This window comes from Sturnus vulgaris, chromosome 1, assembly GCF_052056855.1.
Source record: "Sturnus vulgaris isolate bStuVul1 chromosome 1, bStuVul1.hap1, whole genome shotgun sequence".
Taxonomy (NCBI): domain Eukaryota; kingdom Metazoa; phylum Chordata; class Aves; order Passeriformes; family Sturnidae; genus Sturnus; species Sturnus vulgaris.
Window position 1 is genome coordinate 116,907,331 of NC_142243.1, and position 26,754 is coordinate 116,934,084.

The 26,754-nt window shown below is 37.0% G+C and overlaps 1 protein-coding gene across 2 annotated transcripts in view; it reads right to left on the bottom strand.

The window, feature by feature from the left end:
• The window catches only part of ST18 (ST18 C2H2C-type zinc finger transcription factor), a 169,970-nt gene extending 144,344 nt beyond the window's left edge, over positions 1-25,626 (bottom strand). Inside the window, exons 1-2 of one of the 2 annotated variants that reach the window (XM_014881644.2) lie at positions 25,369-25,626; positions 24,944-25,073 (exon numbers count right to left, since the gene is read on the bottom strand). In XM_014881644.2, the coding sequence (XP_014737130.2) occupies positions 24,944-25,073; positions 25,369-25,407 (169 nt within the window). In that variant the 5' untranslated portion in view covers positions 25,408-25,626. Of the gene's footprint in view, positions 1-24,943; positions 25,074-25,368 lie in introns of those variants that run through there. The other variant, XM_088174900.1, reaches the window with a different exon arrangement.
• Between the last annotated feature and the right edge of the window lie 1,128 nt (positions 25,627-26,754).

A 26,754-nucleotide genomic window follows, 5' to 3' on the forward strand; every position in this document is an offset into this window, starting at 1 on the left:
AATTTTTTTCTAACAGATCATCTCATCAAACTATTTTATATTGATAAAAAGTTGAAAGTATATCATAGAAAATTTTATTTTCAATTATGAAACATAAGAATGCTGTTTCAATAAATATTCTTCATCATCAAAGTGGATGTACAATCTATCCTTACTCATACTACACTCTACTGCCTATCATTAGTTTTGCCATCACATATTCAGCTCCTTGCATGGTTAAGAATTGATTTTTATGGCAAAAAGTGTATTCAGTCCTCACTTTCTTTAAAAACTGGAGATGGACCTGGTCTTTGTTAAGAAATGCATCAAGTTCTGTCTATTTTTCCAGCTGACTTTTTGCTAATTAGAGAGAAAAATCAGACTCTACAACTGCCAGTGGGTAGGTTTCCATGTCCTTCAGTGGGGTCAGGATTTTTTCCTATGAGGTTTTATTACTTTTCCAGAAGCATCTAAGCCTTCCTGTGGGCACTGATAGAACTTTATCTTTACATCTGGTAGAGGGCAGGATGTCTTCATATGGTGGGAACAATGAAGGGCATATTCTAGGAGTTATAAATGTCCCTTTATACACAGTCTACTCCAGAATTGCTACACTTCTAGAAGTTTTAGTTATTTTGCCATGCATACATCTTTTCATATGTAACAAAACAATTTTGCAATTTTAGCATCCTCTCTTGATACTTTGTTCTTTCGAGGTCTCTTCATAATAATGATAAATGTAGCACTTTTTATTTCCTCCTATGCTGTATAAGATCAGGCTGTTGCCTGTTACTCTTTCTTACAGGTACTATTTGCTCAATGCCTCACCCACTCAACAAGCATTTTCAATCTTCCCTCAGGCTAAGAAAAAATACATAAACAAAACCGCTAATACTGAAAAATAGAATGATGGAAAATAAATTCTTGACTGAGGGGAGCAAGCACAAACCTTCTAAAACAGTTAATATATTTTATCATATCTGTTTCTAGTGCAGGAATTTGTCTCACTTTCACAGAGGAACATTAGTTGATAGGTCGACAGTGCTTAAATAACAGACACTTCTGAAAATAAATAGTAGAAGTTTCTTTCCCAGCATTTTTATAGCAAGCATAAAATACAGAAGCAACAAAAGCTACGCTATGTCGTTTTCTTTTGAAAAATTTAGAAACAGATGACTCTGATCACCTAAGCCACAACAATAAATGTTACATCCAGGGAGGGAAAGGTAGGCAAGACCTTCAATTTTCTTCTGTCTGTATCACTAGACCTGCTTTATTCCAAGCTCAGCCAAGCTGCTTTGGAATCACCCTTTTGAAGTGAAACCACATTTACCTTTCTTTACTCTAGTGCTGTGAACTACTACATGCAGTCAATCTGTATATCTGTGAAAAGAAAGACATTAGACTTCCAGCTGTGATATATCATATTTTATCCTGTGCTTTTCCTGCATCACTCACTTCATTACATCTGTTACAGTTCACCCACAATTGGAGATTGTAATATATCTGTTAGCTACCCTTGGGCAAATATCCACTTTAAATATGCCTCCAGATTTTATAAAGATATTCTGTAGACATATATGAGACAAATGAAATATCTTTTTCTGGAGGCAACCACTTTCTCTGTCTTGAAAAAAGGTTACCCAACATCAGTTTTATTCTTAACTTTCCTGGAAGCTATTAGAGTGCAAAGCACTGTCCTAAACATTTTTAATGTACCTTTTTGATGTGAGGCTGACCCAGGGTATCAGCAGGTCAGTTAAGAGTAGCAAACACTTCAGCATGTACATATGCAATAATGGGGAAGAAGGTAAGGATAAAAAAATAATAATAGATGGTATCACAAACTAGTGCTGTTAAAGCCTGTAATGTACAGGAATGATACTACCATTATGAATTATGAGAATCTGTGACACTTATGACATAGGTTTAAGTGACAGAGACTGTAACAGCTGCCCTTTAGTACAACATTACAGACAATGATGATGAAAAAGATCTTAAAAAATCCCAGTGGCCAACTAGTTGTAAGATAAATAACATTTTTGGATCTGTATTATCAGACAAGCAGCAATACACAAACACTGTACTAGTAGTAAAGTAAAATCTACTCATCTCTCTTCTACCCAGTTCTTCATTCACTCAAGAACTCCTTATTAATCTCCATTGTTCTCAATGTAACCCATGATTCCCCATAGCTCTCTGAAGTCCAGACAAATTAGACTGACTTTTACTTCTTTTAACAACAAATAAATTCATACCTGAGATTGATCTAACATGACCTATGAACCCTCTGTTTTATGCTATTTACTTCCATCTCTTTCATATCATCAACATTTTCTAACTTTTTTTCTGATGAGATCACAGTTATAGATCCATATTTGTCTGCTCCCTATTTTTTTTCTTGTCTTATATGTAGCTAGCATTTATATTACTTCACAATTTTATGGTGGAGCTACTCATATTTCTTAATGCTTTCTGTCTGACTGCTGTTTTATATTCCAATATTTTGGGAAGGACATAATCTTTTTGTCTCCCATCTCTTTCACATACACATACAATAAACTTAGTGAAATTTGCTTTAGTAAGCCTGCCTTTGATTTTGTATTTAGCAGTGGCCCCATTAATAAATGAAACAGATATAATTTGGATATAGTTTTGGGTAAAAGATAATTTTAATCATACCTGCCTTCTTCATGGACTATTAAGAAATTAAGAATCTTCTTTCTAAAGCAAAGACACGGGCTGATTGTTTCATCCTTTATCCCACCAATTTTTATTCTACAAAGCACAGGATATTTTCTTGTTTTCTTCTTTCCCCGTTTTTTACAGTTTTCTGCTTAAGGTAAATGCTTTCTTAAAATTCATTATTCAGAACAGAATTCGAGTGCAATCGTCTTGCACTGGAGCATGAATTCGAGGGAGTTTTTGCACCTCTGACAGAGAAAACTTTCATTTCTTTAAGATTTAATTTCCCAAACTCTTGATTCCAGTCGATTTCTCCTAATTTCTTGACTTCTCCTCTTTTTAATTGAAAACACATGCATAATAAGACTAAACTAAAATTTCAAGGTCTATTCCAAATTTCTGAGTGGTTACTTTGAAAATTTATGGTTTTAATGTTTGCTATTTATAATTTAAAAATACATTTGCTGTAACCTTCCGTTTACAAGAATTTGGAAGCATTGATAGTATGGGTTTTTTTCTACTGTATCTTTCCACAAGAACTCCTTGAGGGGAGTAGCTTGCTGTCACACCTGACTCATAATGAACACAGGTGTGTTTTGTCTTTGACTCAGAGTCAGTCACAGATGCCATAGAAATCAAAATCTCTCAGTTGCAACTTGATCTAATAAAATACAATTACAGTACCATCAGCAGGGAAAAATCTCCCACACAGCCTGGTGAGCACCCTGGGGGGAATGTTTTTAGTATGGTGCACAGTAAATTAACCACTAAGCACCCATTAATGCTAATGAGAGCTCCATGGTTAATTTCCTGAGCACTGTGCTGAAAAGATACCTGTAGGTATTGGTTTTAAGCCTGTCTACCGTACATTTAGTCTAATAAAATGTACTGTAAAAAGCAAACCGACCATCCAATTCAACTATTAAAGCTGTCCTTACAGTGTAACTTACACAAAGCAATCTGCTAATGAAAATAAGGTCTATGCAGATTAACTGGAGGCACTTTTCAAATATAGAACAAATATACTTGCATACAAGAGGCAAATCAAGAGCAAGGCAAAAGGAAGAGCAAAATATCATTTAAGACTGTGATCAGAGACCCCCTATCCCCCCCGATAGCTGTAGTCATCAAACACAAAGGGGCAAATTTCTAACATACACAGAGAAGATGCTACCTGTCATTTGTATTTTTACTGTTGATTCCGTTTCAGTGGTGAAAGTCACTTAGCTGAAGGTTCTATTTTCTTTTGAACTGTGTTTTGAATCTTTATACTTCAAGATATAATGACAAATTTTAAGCGGAAGTTGCAGCTGTTACATCCTTAATGATGTATTTCCAACTCATGCTACAATAGTCATCTCTGATTACACTAGCATTAGCTAAGTTGTCCATAAGATGAGCCAATTCTATTAAGCTACAGGATCAGATCTCAAGGAAATGTTTTGTAATTTCATTAAAAGGGGATATAATTTTTCTTCCCATGCATTGGTCAGGACATGTAGGACACCAGTCCTGCAAACCCTAACAATTTAAATAGCTTTGAATTAATAAAAAAAATGAAACACATTTTAAAATATCTTACTTAGGTATTGAAAAATGCTGATTGTGTTTATCTTTGTAGAGTGGTCATGTGACTGTAGTACCTTTGCCAGCTTGCCCTCATCTCTCCATAATTAAGCTGCAGTTCCTTAATCCTTAGTGCTGAATGTACAAGGATAGAAACCCTGAAATATGGTGCTCCTTTCCATGGACAATTCTACTACTGCTGAACACATGTGGTGACTTGGAACTGGCACTCCCGTCCTTTATGTCCTAGAAAATTTTGCATCAAAGAAAGCGAGAAGAAGGTTTTTAACATCTTAACATCTTTCATTCTTATATTTTATTCTGCATTTCTGCAGTAACATAGATTACAAACAGGCAGGTTTTGTTTTCCTTCGGCTTACCATTTTTAGATATCACATTTTTAATATTTAAGGTTCTCAGTGCAGGAAAGAAGAGCTAATATAGAATCTTCAGGAAGTTCCAATGCACAAGCAAATCCATAAATTTTATTATCTATTTCTTCTAGCAGAGCACTACTCAGTAATCAGAAACACTGTGCAGACAGAGTATAGTCTCTCTCAAAAACTGACAATATAATCTCAACATAAGTAGCCAAGTGGAAGGTTTTCATTAGAAGCTTTAACATAGCTTCACTGGTGGGCTTCAGCTATTACATACAGCATTCTGTTCTCACTGAAACTGTGACAGTTCTGCAGCCTGCACAAACTCAGGTGTAAAAATACTGAAGAGCCAGATTCATTCAGATATAAACTTGGACAGTTAAGTCACCACCTCAAAGCCGTTTCATATAATTATGTTTAAATAACGCTTAATACTGTACAACTTCTCTCTTAGGTGCTAAGTAAAGATGTTATTTCAATGTCATGTTGGTGCACAGGTATTGGCGGGGAGAGAGTTCATTCACTTCACGGTAGCTGGTAGGGGGCTATGTTTTGGATTTGTGCTGAGAGCAGCGTTGATGACACAGGTTTGTTTTCATTATTGCTGAGCAGGGCTGGTGCAGTGCCAAGGCCTTTGCTGCTTCTCACCCCACACACCAGTGAGTGGGCTGGGGGTGCACAAGGACTTGGCAGGGCACACAGCTGGGACAGCTGACCCCAGCTGACCAAATATATATCCCACACCATTTGGCATCATGCTCAGCATATAGAGCTGGGAGAAAAAGAAGGAGTAAGAGAATGGATATTCAAGTGTGGGCATTGTCTTCCCAAGTCGCTGTTGCACATGATGGAGCTTGGCTTTCCTGGCTGAACACTTTTCTGTTGATGGGAAGTTGTAAATTAATTCTTTGTTTTGGTTTTCTTGAAGGCATGACTTTTATTTTACTTATTCCATCATCTTTAACTCAACCAGTGGGTTTTCTCACATTTACTGCACTTATTCTCTCCCTAGTCCCATTCGAGGGGAGTAAATGAATAGCTCTGGGGAGCTTAGCTGCAGGCTGGGATCAAACTATGTTAGCAAGATAAACAATTAATATCATCCTAAGTCCCAAAGAGGCATTTATATTACCCTTTAAACATGTATTTGGAGGTGCCCTATTTTTGAAAACTCAGTGTACAAATCCTGCAGTGAGAGTGTAAGCTCTTGATTTTCAGTGTCGTCTCCAAAAGGCTTTTTAAAAGGCTTATTGGCTAGCAGCTGTTCATGGAATGAACCATCATGGTTTTATGCACATAAAGAATCCTTAGACTTCACATTAATGTCACCCCTTTTAAACTCAGTCATGCTATTCAGTTTCTCTAATGTGCAAACTTAGGGAAGCATACAAACCTACAGGTCTTTCTGTCATGGTAGAAGAAACATATATACAGATATTGAACATGCAATTCTCCTTACCAATTCCACCCCCTGCCCCTGTTCACATCTCTACTCAAGCTATTTCAATTGCAAATGAATGGTTGCTAAATAATTGGCTACTGAAATGCTGTCTTGAGACACTTTTACCTATGTTACCATCTAATGGCTTACAAAATTTTAAGTTAGGTTCACTTCAGTTTTTAAGATGCTCCCTCTGCCATATTTTTTCTCATACCTTTTAAGTAATTCAAGCACAAATCAGCCCATTTTCCTTCCCTTAAGCATGCACAGACCAGTTCCAGAATTTTACTTTAACTTGTCTTAAAATGATTTAAATAGGGATTCAAGGCAATCATCAAAGCTTTACTGACTTTACCTTTAAAACACTCAAAGAAGTGTTCATCAGATTTTCACTTTCAGATCAAAGTGATAGAGCACACAAAGCATTTCAGCTACAATAATGCAAAGGTGCCCTCTGGGAAAAAGAGCCTAGATTTTCCATGTTAATGCTCATCCATTCTCTAGATTATATTGCAAAGCAAAAATTCAGGATGTTAGTCACACTTCAGGTTTCTCACACCAGGTTAGATTTTTCCATGCCTGCATGAAGCAAATGTCAGTTATATACCTAATCCACATGTAAAGCTGATTCTCTAGATTTGCAATAACAAGAATACATGATCAAATAGACTTCTATGAGAATAAACACCAAGAAAAGTCAGCGTTTCTTGTCTGCAGCCCTATTTGTTTCTTAAGACTCTCCAGACCTGTACAATCAAAGTATAACTTTATATTATATATGTATATTTCATTTTAATAAAATACAGCAAACAGGTGCAGAAACACAAGGTTGTGAAAAAGATGTGTTTGACTGAAAAGAGTAAAACATATATTATTCTTCCTGTAACAATCTATGTCCAGGATTTGCTATAAAGAATACGAAATAGATTATTTTGTTCAGAAGAATAAAAGGCAAAATAAAGACTTAGCAATTCTTCTGCAGGAGACATAAACTCAGTGAAGGCTTGACTATTTCTTCATGCTATGCCATTTGATAGCAAAATGGAAAAAAAATCCTGGCACTTCAAACTGGCAGTGTAGTTATCCATTTAAAACCCTGTATCAGATTACCAATACCATGTGATGTCTTATATAAAGCTGGATAACATTCATGATCAGTTTGTATCCAGTACAAAGCTCCTCATAAATAAATAGGGCTAGAGGCATGTTTTGATGGCAGAGGGCATCATACTGCTCTGCTCTTATTGAACGATGGCCCTGGTTTAGTAAAGATATGTTTTGTTGGCAAAAAGTCTGCTATCATCTGGTTAAGTGGAAGGATGTTCAGACATGAAGCTGAAGCAAACATTTAAGCTTAATCTTGAAGGCAAGTGATTTACTTTGTAGCATTTCAAGGCTATTTATTTTACAGTACAGCAGCTTGTTTGCCTGGAATCAGTGTGACTCACAAAATCTTGTTAAAATGCAATATTAGGAGGAGGAAAGAGAAAAATAAGAAAAAAAAGGAATAAGAAACAGAGCAAGAGTTAGGAGTTAGAAATACAAGTAGAAAAAGAAATAAGGATTTAAACAAAAAGAATGTTAGAGAACAAGAATATATCAAGTAAACATACATTTAACTTTATATTCCATTTGAACCTTTTAACAGAGCCCTTGCTTACTCTGGCCAGCAGTTTCTCTTGCAAATAGCTTCATAAGCATCAGTGGGACAATTTCTGAGAATTACTGCATTTTATGTCACTTAGAAGTGGACTTTCATAGTCTTTCAGATGATAATTAACAGAAAAGACTACCGAGGAGTCAGAAGGAAGAGAATATATGTATTCTATAAACTCAAATATCAGAGTACCAAAAATAGAGGCTAGTATTAACCACTGGGAACTTAGAATTAATGAGTATTTTAATACATTTGGATTTATTCCACACACAAACACACAAATATTATTTTGCTTGCTACTTCACCCATTATTTCTCTATAGCAAAGTTGATTAATTAACAGAAATTCTAAGTCTTCGTTGGTCCCTTCCCTCCTGTTGCTCCCCAAGTACACATCTTTTTTTTACACTAACACAGGGAAAACATAATGCAGCTACTATTTTAAATGGAAGCAACTATTAATCTATGAAGATACTAGTTAACATAAATAAAAGCAGTCAATGCTGCAGCTTTTATCAAAGCTTTGAGCTATTAGTTCCCACACTGACCTGATCAGCTACCTTTTTTTTAGTGGGGAAATGATCCTTGCGTTTTAGCTTTTATATTTTTCAGATTCTCTGCTGCTTAGTGTGTAACTCTAAGACTTTATATTAGTGTTAGTAAGTTCTCTTCACAGGGTGGTTAGACAAAACAATCCCTTCCCAGATAGAGACACCCATTACCCAAAAAGCATAAACAATGGTGAAGGGAAAGGGGGCAAGCCAGGGGGTTGAGACATCATAGCCTGGGGCTGTGGTTGGACAATTGACCCCGGTGTGTGGATGAACCAAAACTTATAGAAGTGTAAAGACTCATGACCAAGATCGATCTTGGATTTGACTTGGGTGTAACCCTGGCCAGGTTGTTGCACTGCCCAAGGTGTATCCTTTCAATAAATACCTATTTTATTCCTTTTGCTGTCTAGTTCCAGGTCAGCCTTTCCAGGCATGAATGTTACACAAACTTGCCAAGGATTTATCTACAAGTTTAGCCTAACAATACCATTTTGTGAAGACATTTTCACTGAATTATCTAGATCCTCACAAAATTTGTCAGTAACGTTACAAAGAACTTAACTTTTATATCAGCTTCAGTTAAAGAGACATTAGGTAGTTCTCAAATTCAGATCTCTGGTAATATGTACATACAGCAATAACCACCTTAAAGTTTATCTCAGTTTAAAGATATGTTGCATTTTGGATTTCTATGTCGATATTAAATTTTGCAAGATATTTTCAATATGCACTAGTATCTCACATTTTCCTTGGCTGGGCTTTTTCTAAGTGAGAGTTTTGCTGTGTAAATGGCTTGCCGTTGCAACACAGTGAGTCAGTGGCAGAGTACATGAGAGCTGAGGATTCATTTTTGCATTTTTAGCAATCAAAGATGGTGACAGGATCCCTAAAAGGGGCTCCTTTGAGGTACAAGTTAAAGATGTGCCTGCCACTGCAAATCAATGGCCAACAGCCATCATCTCTTCATCACTTGTATGTAGATGTGACAACGTCCATCTGTCTCTGTTGCTTGAGCCCAAGCAATCACAGGAGTTAGGGAAAGCATGTAGGTAGATGGAAGAAAGACTTAAGACCTGTAGAAAGGATTAATTACTCTCTCATTCTCACTAACTGCAGTATTAACTGGTGGAATAGAAATGCAACTAACAGACAGAAGAAAAAAGATTGAGAGCAGAGAGGAAGACAAGGGAAATGATCTCACACAGATTCCATTGCTGGCCATATCAGTCTCAGTCACATGCAGAAGTTGTGCAGTGAGGTTCACATGTGGGGCTGCCAAACATGTGAAAAACTACTTTTCCTAGCACTAAAGACTACCACGAGAACAGATTTTAAAATAAGTTGTTGGACTTCTCACTGACTTTGGCTAAAGCAATTAATCTGCTCTGTCCATGAGTCCCTATACAGAGAAACAACTGATTCCAACAAGTTCATGGTCTTCCCCTTCCCCACCACCAGGGCAGAAACATAGGAGGGTTGTATGTGCACAGAGTCCTTTTTATTTTTCAGGCAGGACCTGATGATATCCAACTAAATCAGAAACAGAACCAATTAAAACTTTAGGTCTTTATGCAAAAAGACCTTCAATTAAAACAAGAGAATTTATACAGATCTCTCACAAAAGCTTTCTACAAATACATTCATTTTACTCTCTTAACGTTTGGTATTCTAGTATTTGCCATATTTGACATTTGCTTATTTTTATTTTTTCAAACAATTTTATTATGATGTAAATATTTTTATACATTGTCATTTGTATGTATCAGTCTACAGAAGAAAAAAGAAGAAAGAGTATAATATTTCTAAAATAGTAAGAGGGTGCACAAATCATATTGCATTATTCCCTTTACTCATAAATGAAATGTAATTTTTTCTTTCTGTTTCAACTAGGAGCAGATATTCAGAATTTAAGTATGCTTCCTGAGAGCACAAAGTGAGATTAACTTTTAAAAGAAAGCAGCTGCAGCCATATTATACATTTGTAAGACAAATCCTTTGAACTTTTTTCTGCCTACCACATTTGACGAGTTTATCACCACATCTTTTTATCTAGTGTTCAACATTGGAGAAATTATTTTGTTTTGTACGGAGCAGATATGAAGAATGATTCAATTGCATCACAAATAAGATCAAGTTGCTGCTAACATCTAGGTATAAAGCATCAGAAATGTATTAACACTAAAAATAACTTGCAAGGACAGAACAACATAATGGCATTAAACAGTATGTGCAGACATACTAGAGAAGAAAATTGGTGGAGGAGCAGAAAGCTGCAGATCTTCCATCAGTCAATGCTCAGAACCCCTCCAGGACGTAGCTGGCTCACAGTGTGGCTCACAGTAACCTGTAACTTCACCTTCTGAAGTCACAGGTGATCTAGCAGCAATAAATGGTGTTTCAGCAGACAAAAGAAGGTTTCACTAATGGATCTTACAATGCACTACATCAGTGGAATCCCTCGGCAGGTTAAGAGATGAAGAGATTGGTCTTTCTAAAAAACAGACTTGAACATGCCTAGAGACATCAAGAGAAAGTGGCCTAACCCATTGGTCAGCCCCTGGAAAGTCATGGATGGGGGAAACCAGTCTACCTGCTTGCAGATGACCACAGTCTCCCGTCTCATGTCCCCAGAGACATGCAGGTAGCTATTGGCCAGCTTGAAAGTTCTGCAAAGCTCTTTGGACTTACAGTTCCTCTAACAGAAGTGTGAATTCAGTCAAGGCCAGCTAAGGCTGACTCTGTGATGTTCAGGGTAGTGAAAAATCCCCTTGGTTGTGTGCATTTCAGATGTAACCCTGCAGATGGCAGGGTAGAAGATGACAGTCTGGTATATTGGCTTGGCTGGTAATCAGGTACTGTCTAGGGAAGGGATATGATGATGATGATCCACAAGGGAGGGCCATCACATAACACTTGTCTCTACCCTGCCTCACAGTCGAGATTTAGGCTGCATATCCTTGATAGGCATAACCTTGCTATTATTATGTGCTTCCATCAGCTCAGTCCCCAGGCTCTTCCGTGATTAACTGAATAATTCCATTTGCAGGACATGATACCTAGCTCCACAATTCTGGGGCACAGTATATTACTGGCACTGAAGTTAGGATAATCACAGCTGAATGGCCATGTAGCTTGTCTACATGATGACACAACCCCTCAGGTCATTATTTGCAGAGGGCTCAAATCAGAAACTCAAACACTGCAATAACCTTAAAGCTAATCTTATCACGTAACCAACAGACTTTAGTGGGAGAAGATTACTGCTCTGTTCTGGCAAACTTGGATAATATCTCTATTGTTGTCCTGAATTTTGGCTATGAACTCTATAAAGCAAAAGAAAGCAAAGCTAATTAAAAAAAAAAAAAGCTCAGTAATATCGTGTCTTCTCTGTGATACACCACTGCACCAGCCTCTGCTTTCACCTTAAAATTTATAAATTATCTTTTACAAGTAAGGAGATACTGCAGCTTTTACAGTACTTTTGAGAAGATACTTCATCCTCACACTGACTGGAAACAGAGAAAAGCAACTTAGAAAACTGCTTTTCATGGAGTAGGTGAGCAATTATCTATCAGAGAAAAAATGTGATATTGTCACAATAAACACGGAAAAAAATCAGAACCATCACCCAGCTAATTCAAATTGAAGGGTACTAAACAGGATTTGCTACAACTAGCTTGTGCATTTTTTACACTGCATTCTTAAAAATATTCCTTCAAGATGTGCAACTAAATCAATGAAACTCTTCCAGATATCACAAAAAGAAACAAATATAAATTGCCTGGGGTGTGAAAGATAATAGCAAAACGTAATGCCATGAAATTTTCAAATTTCAATAATGTGTTTTAATATTAAATTCAGGGTTGAAAATATACATATTCCTCTGTAAAGATTGCCTATATGGAGTTTCACCATTTCAATTTGGGTGCCTGATCTTCAGAAGTTCTAAGTATTCAACAGCATTAAAAGTGAATGAGAAAAGGCAGATATACAAAGCACACATGAGTATTTCTACATGGACTTCTATGTACTTTCTTCACGAGGCCAAGATCACGAGTAATGTATTCTGGATATATATTTGACAGTTTGAGTTTTTACTATAAAGTAGAAATGCAAAATTTAAAATGGCTGAATGAAAAAAAATCGTTTCCTACTTCTTAGTCATGAATATGCCATCAAAATGTCTTCATTTTTACTATACAGCTATATTTCAACAATTTAAAGACACCTTTTCTAAACATGGAACTGTTGCTGATGATTGCTTTTTTATTTTTGAAATTACAATTTCTCCCTCACAGGTCTTCATTCTCATCCTGCAGAAATCTGATTGGCAGGTATATCCACACCAGAAACTATCCCTGTTATCCCAGGTGTATGAGGCAGAATATGTTTCCTTTTCTCATGATCATGATAATATGAGCCATATTGCATATTTTGCTATGCAATATGAGAAGATGTACCGGTGATCTCTCTCTCCATAGAGTTTACAGAAGCATGATTACTCTCTGTAGAAATATTTTACAAAGCCTTTTTTAACTTTTAAGATATATATGTTGCAAAATTCTGTTTTTAGAAGAGGGTGGGTTGATACTTAATTGTCTGTTTGAAATTTGCCACCAATTTAACGTGACTACAACTAAAATGTGAGGTTCATTTCATGTTTTTCTCTAACAGGCTCAAAAATTTTAGAGAGGCAACCTCATGGTTTCATGAGATCAATAATAAATTGTTCTTCATTTTTGTGATATCACATCTTTGGATTGTTACGTTCACAAGCGACTTGAAAAATTGCCCAAGTGTAGCATTTGTTTTGCTGTTCAGATCCAGAAAGCAACATCTCTTGTTCAATGGTAGCCCACCCTTTTTCCCACATCACACGGTGCTGATGAAGTCAGCAGGGATGGGATGTGCACCCAGCTCCAGGCTGCAGCCATGAGCCAGCCAGCAAGCTCCTGCAGCCAAGGCTGTGTTTATTGCACCCCTTCTACAGGGGCCATTGCCGTACTGGGGACACTGCTGCTTCCAGCAGAACAGCAGCTCAGGGAGCGAGAGGTGACATTTCCCAACAGAAATGCTTCTCCCGTTTTTATCAAGTATCTTGATACTAGCAAACAAAGCTAGCAAGCTTGTTCCAAAATGAAGCTTGCAGGCTGAGAGGAGAGGAAGAGCATTTACAATATGGAATTGATCCATTTTAAGCGTTCTAGTTGGCAAATGTGTTAGAGGGAAAAAAAAAAATCAGAGACTGCAATAGATAATCTGGCACGAATCAGAAACAATATTTTGTAGGTGGGCCCAGCACAAAGCAAGGTCCATTAGGCTCAAAGGACACTGCAACAGAACAATGGAAGCAGACAGGAAGTCTGCACTAATAAATATGCCCATTGGGCCAGTGCCACTGCCTAGCATGGCATAGATACATACAGAAGGATTATACACTAAATGGTGCAAACACAGTCCAGTCCATCTGTCATAAACATTAAGTCCAAAGGCCACAGGTGCAGATGGCACTAAAAAGTAAAAATTACACCCAGACAGAGACCACTTCGTATAATATGGAGAAGAAAAAAACAATCCAGCAAAACAAAACAAAACAAAACAAAAAAAATTCCACTGATTTGTTTCCAATCAATAAATGTTCTCAGAATGTCCTTGGCAGTCTCTGCTTCTTCCTTTCCCGCTGTCATTGTACATGCATAACATACATTTTATTTCACAAAAGTACTTTGAGCATTCAGGATCATTTTTTAATTCAGTTAAGTAGATTTACCAGATATTTTGGGAAAAGGCAAATAATTTAAAGTATGATTCAGTCCTTCATTCTAGTATGTTGAGAATAGAATGTATTTTGTCTTTGGAGATTGAATGTTAGACTCCAGGTATATTTTGTTTGAGGAATGTTCTCATAATAAAAAACTTAATAAAGAAGAGGAAAATGTGCTTCTCTCCCTCATAGTCCTGGTAAACAGAAAAGAAAGTTGCATGTTTTAAAGTTCTAAAGAGCAAAGAACTTCTGCTTTTTTATCATTTTGCATAACACTTGCACGACGTTGATTTCTCATACTGAAGTATCTTTAATACATATGCTATATATGTGCAGATCACGTACATAAAGGTGGCTAAACACCACGGAACACACACTGTATTATAGTAACATTTAATTCACCATAGTTTTCTTCTTTCACAATCACTACAGGCAAGTAACCAAATATCCAGAGCTAAGTGGGAATAGACGACCCAAAAAGGGTTCTAAAAAATCTTCCTCCAAGTGAAAGAAATCCTCAGAATAAACACTGGCTCTTCAAGATTTTTTCTTTATCTACCAAATTAACTGCATCTCAAACCCGTGGAAGTTGGAATTTCAAGTTTGTCCTTTTTCAGCCATACTTTGATGCAGTTGTAGAACTTGTGCATGCACTAGTCAATTTGTCAGCTGATTAAAGGAAGGATGCCAATCCTATAGCAACACTTACAAAAGAGTTTTAAAATTTTAACAAAATGCTTATATCTTTGATGGGGTGTTAGATAGTGTTTAACAAAGAAACAAAAGCCATCCAAGAATATAATCATATTCCAACTGCATAGTCCCACTGAAATTCCCGCTGGCAACCCCAGTGTTGTTTCAGAAAGAGAAGTAGTTTTATTGATACCAATCTCTTGAACTTTTTCTTGCTACAAGAACAAACCTTATCTTTCCATTTTAATCAGCATTGCCCATTGTGCCTCATTCACTTTGCTCATGAAATCTGACCTCCAGAAACCAATGAAAGAAACCCTGATGCCTTTGCAATAGCAATATCTATAAGATTGTATAAGCAGATGTATAGGATGTGGTGCCTTTTCTCTTCCTTTTGGACAGAGTTTGTGTAACTGAGCAGCAGACACGGTAATCACAGAAATGATTATGCATGCTGTTTCTTTGTTGCACTTGCAGCCAAGTACTGTAAAGAGCTAATAATACAGAAATTAATCAACAGAATGCTATTTCAAAACCATTAAATATTTTTTTTAAAAACCCCAAGTTGTACCATTTCTAACTGTTAAGTGGTATATACCCATTAAGCAAGTGTTTGAATAGGGTCTCTACAAGAAGTAACAATGGGCAGCACCAATGTCATATTCCTAAAGTCTCAAATTTAAATATTTTAGAAAAGGGGCTTTTGGTTTGTTTTTTTTAAAATCATCTGTGAACATGACTTTGAAGACCTGTTTCTTCATGTAATACCAGAGGATTGTAGTATTTAAGTTTTGCCTTACAGCTGTAGTGAGATCCAATGTCTCATAACCAGAGCACATTCCCATTTAATTCCCATTTAACAGCTGACTACCCAAAGTTATCTGGCTTTACCATGGATTAGAACTAGGGACTTTTCCAGTATCCAGTTTCTAAGTGTTTATTCCTACACTGATGCTGCAATGACAGCTGAGATTACAGATACTCCTACTTGTTCTGCTTTCCCTGCCCTCAGTGATGAGGAATGGCAAGAAAAGATTTCCTGTCACAGTGAATGGTCTGTTGGTGCAACTGTGAGCAGATGAGACCTCACACTGCCATATTTTAAGTCAGCCAACTCTCATATTGCATATAAGAACTAATAAATGTGACGCCCTATCCAGCCTTCCAACAAGGCTTGCTTATCATGGCCACTGTGGTGACATCTACCCACACAATATTAGAGTTCTCATTTCCTTCTAGCTCAGAACTTAGGCAGAGCTTGTTCCCATTTCCATTCACACACTGTGACTCCCAAGTAGCCCTGGCAGATGAGCTCTTGTGGCAGGATGTATGGAAGGAACCTGAAGAGGCTTCAACCACCCATCACCAGCCATTAGTACTCATGCCCTTATCTCATCTCCCTTTGTGCAGCTTCACACCAACAGCAATAACTAAGGATGATGATATTGGTGTTAGGGCTCAGGAAAACAACAAGGCTACTTCCACCTGGAGTTAAATCAACTGAACGGGACATGCTAAAACTATCCATGCCAAGTAAATAGAAAAATATTGAGATATTATAAATAGGGAAGTTAATAAGCTGTATAGATAGTGAAGAATGGGTGGATTTCACAGGCAGTTGAGAGACATGGTCGGACTTCACAGACAGTTGAAGATGACCACTGGGCACCTTCTGGTGAGTGCAAGGTCAACAGTGCCCAGGGAGCTGTAGCAAAAATTCCATGCAAGACCTGAATATGAGCATATTTAGCAATGGTTTCAGAAATACTGATTTGGCTAAGTGATACAGCAAACAGGGTTCAGTGGGGGGAAAAAAGATTGGGCAGGTTGTTTTTTTGGGAGGAGACTGAAACAGGAAAAGTTAATAGGAGAGATGAAAGAGAATATTTAAAAATAGTTATGCAGAATTTATGCAAGTACTGTGAGCACTGCTGCCTGCTGAGTAGTCCTGCATTTGATGAGCCCAGTCTGACTCAGGACTAGAAACCAAACTTGTAAACAGACAATGCAAATATCAAACCTGCTTCTGCAATAAGGAGGAAATGAGCTGGGCAGAGGTATTTTCCTTGGCCTAAAAGTACAACATCTGGACAGGACAGATTGAGCATTCTGGCACAACTCCAAGACTGATTACATTGGTATCTTCCCAGCCACTTCCTAATATCTTTCACAGTACAAATCCCTACAGTAAAAGATTGATTACAATGTAGTCTACATTCCCAAGTAGATAATTTTCTACCAATGACCCAAGAGGCTTCTTTTCTTTCCTTCTACTTTTAGCTCCCAGTCCCCACTGTCAGTTATGTTGATTTGGCATAAGGAAAAGGTAGACTTACAAATATTTGTTAATCACTCTTTTTTCTACTATTTTCATTTCCAAGCAAGTGAAAATGCATCAGAATTCTTTTTATTTCCTTTACACAGTTTTCTTCCTTAGCAAAAATATTCACATAAAATTTCAGGGAACAAGAACAAAACAGAGGATAAGCACCATCAAATCAAATCAAATCAAGGCACAGTTCAGAATCCATAGCCATCCCTTCCCTAGCAAGAGCATTCACCACACAGCCAAACAGCTCTACTCTGTAAATTTCCAACATTCCAGGAACAGCAGCAATAACTACTCTGCAGGAGGAATCCTCCCAGTGGACATAGGAAGTTCAGAGATCTGGATAAACCCTAGAATGCCAATTTTTTAAAAAATTTTTCTTTACTGTCTACATAAAAACAATACTTCACCTTTACACATTAATAAACTACTGCTTAACTATCACTGTGTAACTTGAAGGAAATCTCTTGCAATGTTTAGTGTTTCATTTGAGCTGCTTAGCAGCCCAAACTCACCTGATGCATATGAATGGTGAACTTCTTTAGTGTGGGATACATATTGAGAAAGTAAGAAAATTACAGCCTGAAAAATATTCCAGGCTGGAGCTTTTCACCTCTGTTCCCAGCCGATAAGCTGGGCCAGCTCAAGGCTAGGGAGAATTTCTCCCAGGGTGATAATTTGGTCAAAATAAAAAGGAATTAATAACAAAGATAGAACACCTGTTGTGGTGCGTGACCAGGCCCTGGGAATGGGGTGTCTTCTCTCTGAACCAATCACCTTTTCTCTACTCTTGGAATTGTGAGTCATGCTATAAAACCAAGTGTGTTTCTGAATAAACTTGTCTTTTTCTTTCCTATCATGAAAGACGACCATGTTGCTGTGCATCTTATTTCCGCTGCACTTAAAGGGTTAAAACTCCTTTCCACGGCTACACTTTAGGAGGCAGGAGGCACTACCCACTTACAAGGAACTCATTCTTTCTTGCCACACTATTATATTCTCATGATTGCTCTGCCTAAAAATGATTTTTTTTTTAATCTGCATCTCTTTTCTACATTAAACAAGCCCTGCTTTGCAGTTTCACAGGACATATGCTGCTGCCTCCAACTATCTGGATAGTTCCCTGTCGAATTTGCTCCACCTGATCAACTTCTGCCTTGAATGGAGGTACCTGGAACTGGATGTATGGTCCTAGGTATGGCTTATTAGTACCAAGTATAAGGAAATCACAACTTTTATTAATCTACTGATTGTCTGCTGTTGACACAACCGACTGCTTTTTTTCCCTTCATCACTGTCAGCATACAATGTTTAACCCACTGTCCACTGAGGAAGTTACTGAACCTGGGTGGGCTTCTGGACAGTCCCCTAAGGAACTCAGATAAAAAGACGGAGTATGAACCATTAGCCCCTGGAATTCAATGATCCATGTGTTTTCTACTCATGTACTTGTCCATCCATCTAATTGTATCAATATTTGGACACCATGGGAGATTATGCTAAAAATCTTACTTAAGTCAAAGCAGATGACATCTCTTGCTCCCCTTAAACATGAATCCAGTCAACCCTGTCATCTTGTTGCAGATGCTACTGCATTGGCTGAGAATTAAAATCCATGCTACTCCAGATAATTTTTTTGTAAAAGAACATGATATAATCATATCAGGTATAAACATTCATATTCTCTGTGGTCATCTTTACCACCAAAATTAAGCTGCCAGAAAATTTTTACTCATATGTTTTCTCTGAAGTAGCATAAATCTGCTAGCAAAATGGAATATCTGTGACACATGCGATCACATGATTAACACTTCTATAGGAGCACTACTAATAAAATTATTATCGAGAAAAATAGAAAAAAATATTTTTGTGAGTCAAGTTCATGGGAAATGTGTTTCAGTTTCATGCTGTTTAAAGCTGCAGTTAGTATTTTTTCAGAACTTTTTCCATATTTCATCTAATTTTAATGAAGTGTTTTCTTATGTTTAACACGTTAATTCCTGGGAAAAAAAAATAATGACCACATAAACTTGTTGAGATCACAAAATATATTAATGAGTTTCTAAGTATCCTTTCCCTGTAGAAATTTCATAATGTTCTGTACAGATTCATATACATATATAGACCTAAAATATGAATGTATTGATAAAAATACAATAAGTCAAAAAATAGATTAAAAGTTTTCAGAACACACTTCTTTTTCTGGACCAATGTGAAATCCCCAAAGAATAGTAAAACAATGTATTCAAATAACATTGCTATTTATTGTATTTTAAAATGTTGGGAAAACCTAGTTCATAAAATTGAAACTGTGATGTGCCATCAAAATAAAAAAGGAAAAAGTAAACCATGGAAAACTAAGAAAAAAGAAATGTACTTGTTAAATATTTTCTATTCCGTGAAGTCTATTCTTAATAAATCCTTGCACTATATTGACTAATCACAAACATCTACTGCAGAAGACCTTGATGTGTTGCAAGTGTTGATAGAAGAGTTATTCTGTACAGTAGAGCAAAATATAGGATTCAGTGTTAGATGAGACTTGTTAAAAACATAAATATCTTTTGACGTGGTTTTGCTTGTAAGCATAAACATGAATATGTATTACAAAAGCTGAATTCACATATTTTGTTTACAGTTATCAATGTGAGTACTAAACTCTTAGAAATACACATGTGTAAGAGAAATAACAGAAATTTTCTAGGAAAGGGGAGTGATTTTCAGAATTTCTAGAAAGTCTTAGATCTGCATATTCTTCAGATTTAATGTTGAGGTCATACAGTTCCTTAGCTGTAGGTCACCACAACCCATAAGTTGGTTGCTCTTTTGTTTTCTGTTCCCAGAATATGTAGGGCACTCAAGACTTGTATCAGCTCTGTATGGGTTTCAGTGTAAGTCAAAGAATATCAAGACTAGACTGAAGTCTAAAGTTTGTTCTTGAAAAATGAGAAAATGAAGAAATGAAAAACAAAAACCTAGTAGTGGCTTGAGATACACAGTGAAAAGGGCAGGTAACAAACTCCCAACAGAAATCCAGAATAAAGTGAAAAACACCCAAACTACGTGCTACATGATCCAATCTAATATAATCAGGGAAAATCACCATTTCTGATTCTTAAAGCATATTGGGAATAAAGGTGCCTCCATAGATATGTTTCAGTAAAATGATAGAACCACCAAAAATGAAAATGCTATATTGACATTTTCTTGAGATGCATGTCTACATTTCCTGAGATGATACCAATTTCTTAGGCTATTTTTTCACGAAATGGGTAAAAAATCTATTTTTTCCCTCTCTATCAAATGTTTGAAATTAGGGTTTATTTTCCTACATTTATCATTCCAATTTATTTGCCTTAATTTATTTATATCACAATCCGCAGATTGATAATGTAATTAGCAGCAAGGAGCCTGACTTTATTCAATTGCTGGTGCAAATGCCACAGTTTCCTTGTTTACAGGAGGAGATTTTCACCAGCGCTGCTATCTCGGTCACCAATCACCACTGATGGAATCAGTGCTATTCCCAGCTGGGCACAAGCCCACATTTTTTTGATATGTGCCTCAACAGAATACAAAGCTTTATAGCTGAATGATAGATACCTTCATTTCAGGTAACATAAAGATACTGGTCATCACCCCTACACTCAAATGAAATAAAAATGAAGAAACATATCCCTGAGTTAAACAAACATAAATGTAGTTATATAGTGGAAGGATAATTTAACTATGTATAACTACTTTGCAGGGAAGAACTTCTACAAACCAGAAAAAAAAAAATCCAAGACATCAGAAGAGAAGAAAAAAAAAAGAGAACGTGATGTTACCATACCTGTATGTATGAATGTAATACCACAATCAAGAAAATATCAAACACTGATCTATGAGAGACTGGGAACTTCAGTGATAAGATAAGGTAGACGTTCTGTTTCTTGGTCACAAACAGCATGAACAGCAATCTTCTATCTTTGGTCAGGATGTAGATAAGAACACCAGACTTCTAGTATATCTTCACACTTGACTAAACTACACATTTTCACACAATTTCAGCAATATTTTATTTTGGTCTCTGAATTTTGGGGTTTTGTATTCAACATGTTACAAAAAAAAAAAAAAAAAAAAAAAAAAAGAAAAGTAGACCAGACCTTGATGAAATTCAACAAACAAACAAACTTAATTTAAGCAAGAGTCTACTTGGACTTGTGGACTTCAACAGACATCCAATGTCTAAAACCAGAGCACTGAGTATTATAAATAATACCTTAATTTCAACCTCTGCACTACTTTTCAGGGAAGGCATTTGAGAAGGGGTCCCTCCCAACAATAACTAATGAAGAGAATCAGTTACTGCAATTGAGCACTTCCACTGTGGCTCAGCTAAATACAACTTCTCACAGCCTTTTTAACCAACAAAAAATGAGAGAAGTATGTCAAAGCCAATTAGAAAATATCATTTGTCAAAATGCTGTGGACCATAGAAGCCTATGTGGAGAAAGAAGGTGGATTTGACTTCTTGATTCAAGACTATTTTCTCAAAACACAATCAAATCCAGGAGTGAAAACAGAATTTAAAGTTTTTTCTTCAGTTTTAAATAAGAACTGAATTGAGAGGAATTGAGTGCCAAGTTTTGGCAAAAATTTGAACTCATATTAGAAATTTTCATTTGATATACCGTCAGTTATATGCCACTCTGTTAGATTGGATCCTGTGTAATGAAAGAAATGAGACTATTTCTGTTTCCTTTACCCCAGGGGAAAAACAGTGGTGAAACAAGCCTGTCGAGCTACTGGTCTCACCACTGATTTAAACAGGAGCACTCCATTGGCTTCAGCAAATCCAGCACTTTATACTACATGTATAAAAAGAGACATTGACACGAAAACCCGTGGAAGATCTGTGTGTAATGTTACACAGAGGATTGCAGCACAAGCATATCACAGGTCAGATATGCAACAGCAGTTTATAACACCTCTCTCCATCCCACCTCAATTTATACTGCTGATAGCAGCTTCCCTTCAGTAATCCTCCTTTTAAAGCTCTTGGAGCTTCCTTCACACTCATGGCACACAGCACAAGTGCCTGTGAGGAAGGGTTGCAGAGCCTCTGTCTGCTTCCCATCACTTTTGAGAGCATGCTAAAGCAAATGAAAAGAAAGTATGATTTTCAAAGGTGTTGGATTCTTTCCAATGTCTCCATGATAAATTTAAAGAAGCACATGAAAGGTAAGCAGAACAAGTGAAGAGGATTTTCAAGAATATTTACTCTTTGTGTGGCTCTACTTTCTTTTAAAGGTACAGGAAATTTCTCCCTAACATCATAGACAGCAGATGTAAATTGGTATTAGAATCAAAGTAGAACATAACCCCTTTTATCTGGTGATAATCTTTTTGTAATTCCTTGATATTCAACAGTCACAATTCTACTACTTTTCGAAGTACTCAGTTAAAGTGCTAGGAAATAGAATGGGGACAGGCAGGTTGCTCTTTCTAGATCCATAGAAAACAGCTTGAACAGAAGCTTTTCAGAGAAGAGATTTTGCAGCTAGTATATATTGAAGGATCTTTTCATGCACAGACTATAGGCAGTGATTCTTTTCCTTGCTTTAAATCACAAAAGGAAACCACGAGCAAACAATGGCTTTAAAAAGAGAAACAAAAGATAATTCAACTTTATATAGACTCTGGCTGCCCACAACCCCTGCATATCTATGTATATACATGAAGAAAAGACTTTTAAAACACTACATAATGATAATTACCGAAAAATGTTACCAAAAATGAGAGAATTTCTGTTGTTATCTAACTTCAAATATTTTAAAACTTGTTCCCTAAAAATTATATTTTCTTCTACCATTTTTTTTGGTGCTACATAGCCATGAGTTAGATATAGTTATCACTAAAATATATGAAATAAGTATTACATATTGGTTTCAATAATGATTCCACCAAATAAGGTTTCCAGCATCTGTCTTGTAGCTATAGTATGCAACAAAATGTGTTTTGTTGCTTAAACTGATCTGTTTAAGCAGTGTGACATTATCATATTATCACAAGTTTGTTTATTCTATCTTTTGAAGAAGATAGGAATATTGTCTGTAAGCCACTGTAAGCCTTTGCCCTCTTGTAAAGAAAAAGTTAAAGATCAAAAGTAGAGAGCATAAATACACAAAGCCTTGGCACTCTCTCCATTTCTACACTCTGCACTGACCTCTACTGGTTTCTCCACTTTATGTTTCATCAGTATGAAACAATCCACTTTCATTGAACTTTTACATTCTTTTCTTCAAATTCAAGGAAGAGGTAAATTGCATCCCACCCTGTTAACTTATCCCTGACAGAAGGTCATAAAAAGATCAAGCTTACACCTATTGGTGGCTGTTTATCTGTAATGAATGAAACACTATGAAAAATCATCTGTTAAAAAAACGCCTCACAGTATATATGCAGCTGTAGGTAGATACTAAATCTGAAAACTCTATTTTAATACATTTATGATTACAAATTTGTTATTTTTTTTAATTTAACTGCTATCTCATGTCTCATGTCATAATTAAATGTTTGCTTTATAAAATCCTGGTTTTTATTATACAATTCCAAACATCTAACTTATGACGAAGGTCAGAAATACTACTGCAACACAAATACCAAAGTTGTGAATATAAATTTAACATCTTTAATCATCCCCATTTGAAATACTTCTGTTTCACAGAACATGTTTCTCTCTAGAAGGTTCTTCAGTACAGATATTTGCTTTAATTAGGGCAGACCTTGCAGCTTTTATAACCACCAGTGGATTGAAATACAGTAGCAGGCTTGGCAATATAAAAGTCTCACTGTAAACGCTCTGTCTAACTAAAGTCATTATCCTGTCTTACTGGGAGGATTGATCCACCCTCCACATCTTTTGTGCAACTAAATGAAGTTCAAACCATTCACTTTTTATCTGATCACAAGAAAAAACAAAGCTCATGTTCTTTATGTGCTTTACAGTAAAAAACAACTCTAGTTAGTCATAAGTAAATGAGCAAACTTTTCCATCCTCATTTACCAAAGAAGACTTTCGTTATCAGCAAAACCCAAAACTTTCCAATTTTAAAAGCATGTTTTTAGTTCTCTTCGTTATGAAATTCTTTAAGTATGAATACCAGTTTTGCATATCACGAGAATTTCATTTCCTCTCACTGCTCCACCAGTGACTCCAAGTAAACTCTTAAAGTTTTTATGTCACCTATACTGTCTGGAAAAAAGCCAAAAAAACCCTGACAATTGCTGACCAGAAAAACAATGAAGCTTTGTTGTTCTGTCGATATAGATAGTAAAGTGGATCACATATTGTTAATTCAGTTTCAGAACCACAGGGTCCCTAACATTCGTGAAACTATTTTGTATAATAATGCATTGTGTAATAAAACCTTTCTAGATCCTGAATGTTAAAAAATCACTCAGCTATTTAGCACGAATCTATCATATTTTAGGCTGTATAAATATCTGAATGTGATATTGTCTCTTTTTTTGTTGGTTTTTTTTTTTTTTTAAAGATCATGTTGTCCGACTTGTGGAGCACTGATATGTCTCTCCCTTCCTTTCCTGCAGCCGAAGCTGTCACCACTGATCCTGTGAGTGCTCGTAGCCCGGGGCACAGTCCGGGGAAGCCCTGGAGGGCCGGAGCAGGTGTGGGATGCTCCCCAGCATCCCGGAGGTGCCGGTCCCCCGGCGCTGCCCGGCGCTGGCCAGCAGAGGGACGGGACGGGGAGCCCGCCCCGCACCCCGGGGCACCGCACCCCTCCGCTCTGCCTCCAGCACGACGGCCTCAGCCCCGCTGGCCGGGCTGAAAACCCACCCCTGGTGCTTCCCAGAGAGATGGATGATGCTGCTTTGTGCTGCTTTTCCTCTTACCTTCACCCAGGGACTGAGGATGGGTGTCCGCAGGGATGCCTGGTCTTGCTGGGTTTGCCACCGCTCCGATGCTCACGCTGCTGCTTCCAGGGCTTGGATGAACAACTGGATCGGATCTGCTTATTCTGTGCTGTGTTAGGAAGAAAACATTTTGATGCTCTAGAACCGGGCCTTTGCTCAATGAGCAAGTACATTATCATTCTGAGGTTTGCAAATCAGCCTCTTTTTCCACATGTGGGAAATTGAAAATCTTGTTAAGACTTCCTATAACTTACAAAGGGCTAAAAGACATTGATTTTCACTGAACAAGGTGTTGACTGGATCACCATGAGACCATCTTCTTTCCAAAAGGCATTTTAAAGCAGTACTTTCAGCCAGATCTGTGCAAAATATTCCATAACAGCCCCAGTAACTTTTTTCCTTACCTCTGGTATCCCAGTGAGGTCACATTCTGTTAAAAACATCCTGTCAAGCTTGGTACAAAAGGGCTCCAAAGAATCAGAATGCAGAAGCTATGCAACTTGCTGACTAACTTTGCTCTGTGTTATTTACCAACCACACAAAGAAAATGCTGTCTATTCAAAACACAGTTCAAAACTCTCTTCACAGAAAGTGAGTGAACAAACAGTCCCATGTCCGATGCTGTAGTCACATCTCCCATGAGGCCCGGTGATAGCTCTGGGGCATGGGACGGAGTGACACCACCAGCAGTCACTACAAGGCACTTTTGTAAACAAGTTGTGAGTGCAGAGGAGGAGGAGGAGGAGGAGGAGGAGACGGGTGTTACTCTTTCTCTGTCTTAGCGTTATGCTTTATCAGGTTGAAGCAGAACTTCAGACTTGCTTAGTCTATTGGGTGCATTTGTTATAGTCCTTGCACAGGACTTTCCTCATTATAACCTTTATTTTCTTCCAGAAGGGATCTAAAAGGAGCATATGGAATTTGTGCAGGATCTAGATTTGGAACCCTGGAGCTCAGTTAAGTAGCAGAAGTTAGTTCAGAATCTTCCAGACTCATCACAGAAACTCACAAACTCAGTGACCTACTCTACTTCATGACCAGAAAAAAAAAACCAAAATAGTCTAAATAATATTTCAAATTCATCTATTCTTTGTTAGTTCTTACCCCACTAGCTACAAAGTCTCACCTTGACAGAGAAGCAGAAATGTCATTTTCTGCCCCATATAGGGAGAGAATTACCATGCAGACCCCAGATTTCCAGTACTGACCACTGGCCTCTACTCACACCAAGCCACTCCAGCACCTTTCCGTATACTTACAATAAATCACAAACAACTCTTTCCAGATTTGGACAGATAAATAATTGTTCTCATTAATCCCTCTGTAATTCCATTCTGTAACTGACAGAAAAGCACTGGAATCCTATTTTTGCCACACAATCCAAACCATCCAAACTCACTTCTTATCTCCAAGGTATCCGTTCCCATTCTTCATTTTTTCCTTTACTTTCCTTTAGTAAACGTTTTTTTAATATGCTTTAAAGATCTAAAAGACAGGTGCTATAAAACACCTGCAATGTAGGTTTGTAAGAAGAAAATATGAGACATTATGTTGTAAAATAAACTCAAGTCGGAATTTTCTCTCGTGGGGTCTTGATCTGCACCTTTATAAACATTTGTAGGTGACATAGGTTATTTCAAATCTATATTCCAGGAATAAGTATCATTCCAGGTACCACATGAAGCACATTCAACTGCTGATATTCTTCAATAGTTGAATGGTCCATGACCAATAATTGGACAACAGAAGTATAGCTTTTAAATTATAAAAGTTCTCTAAAAATACCCTTA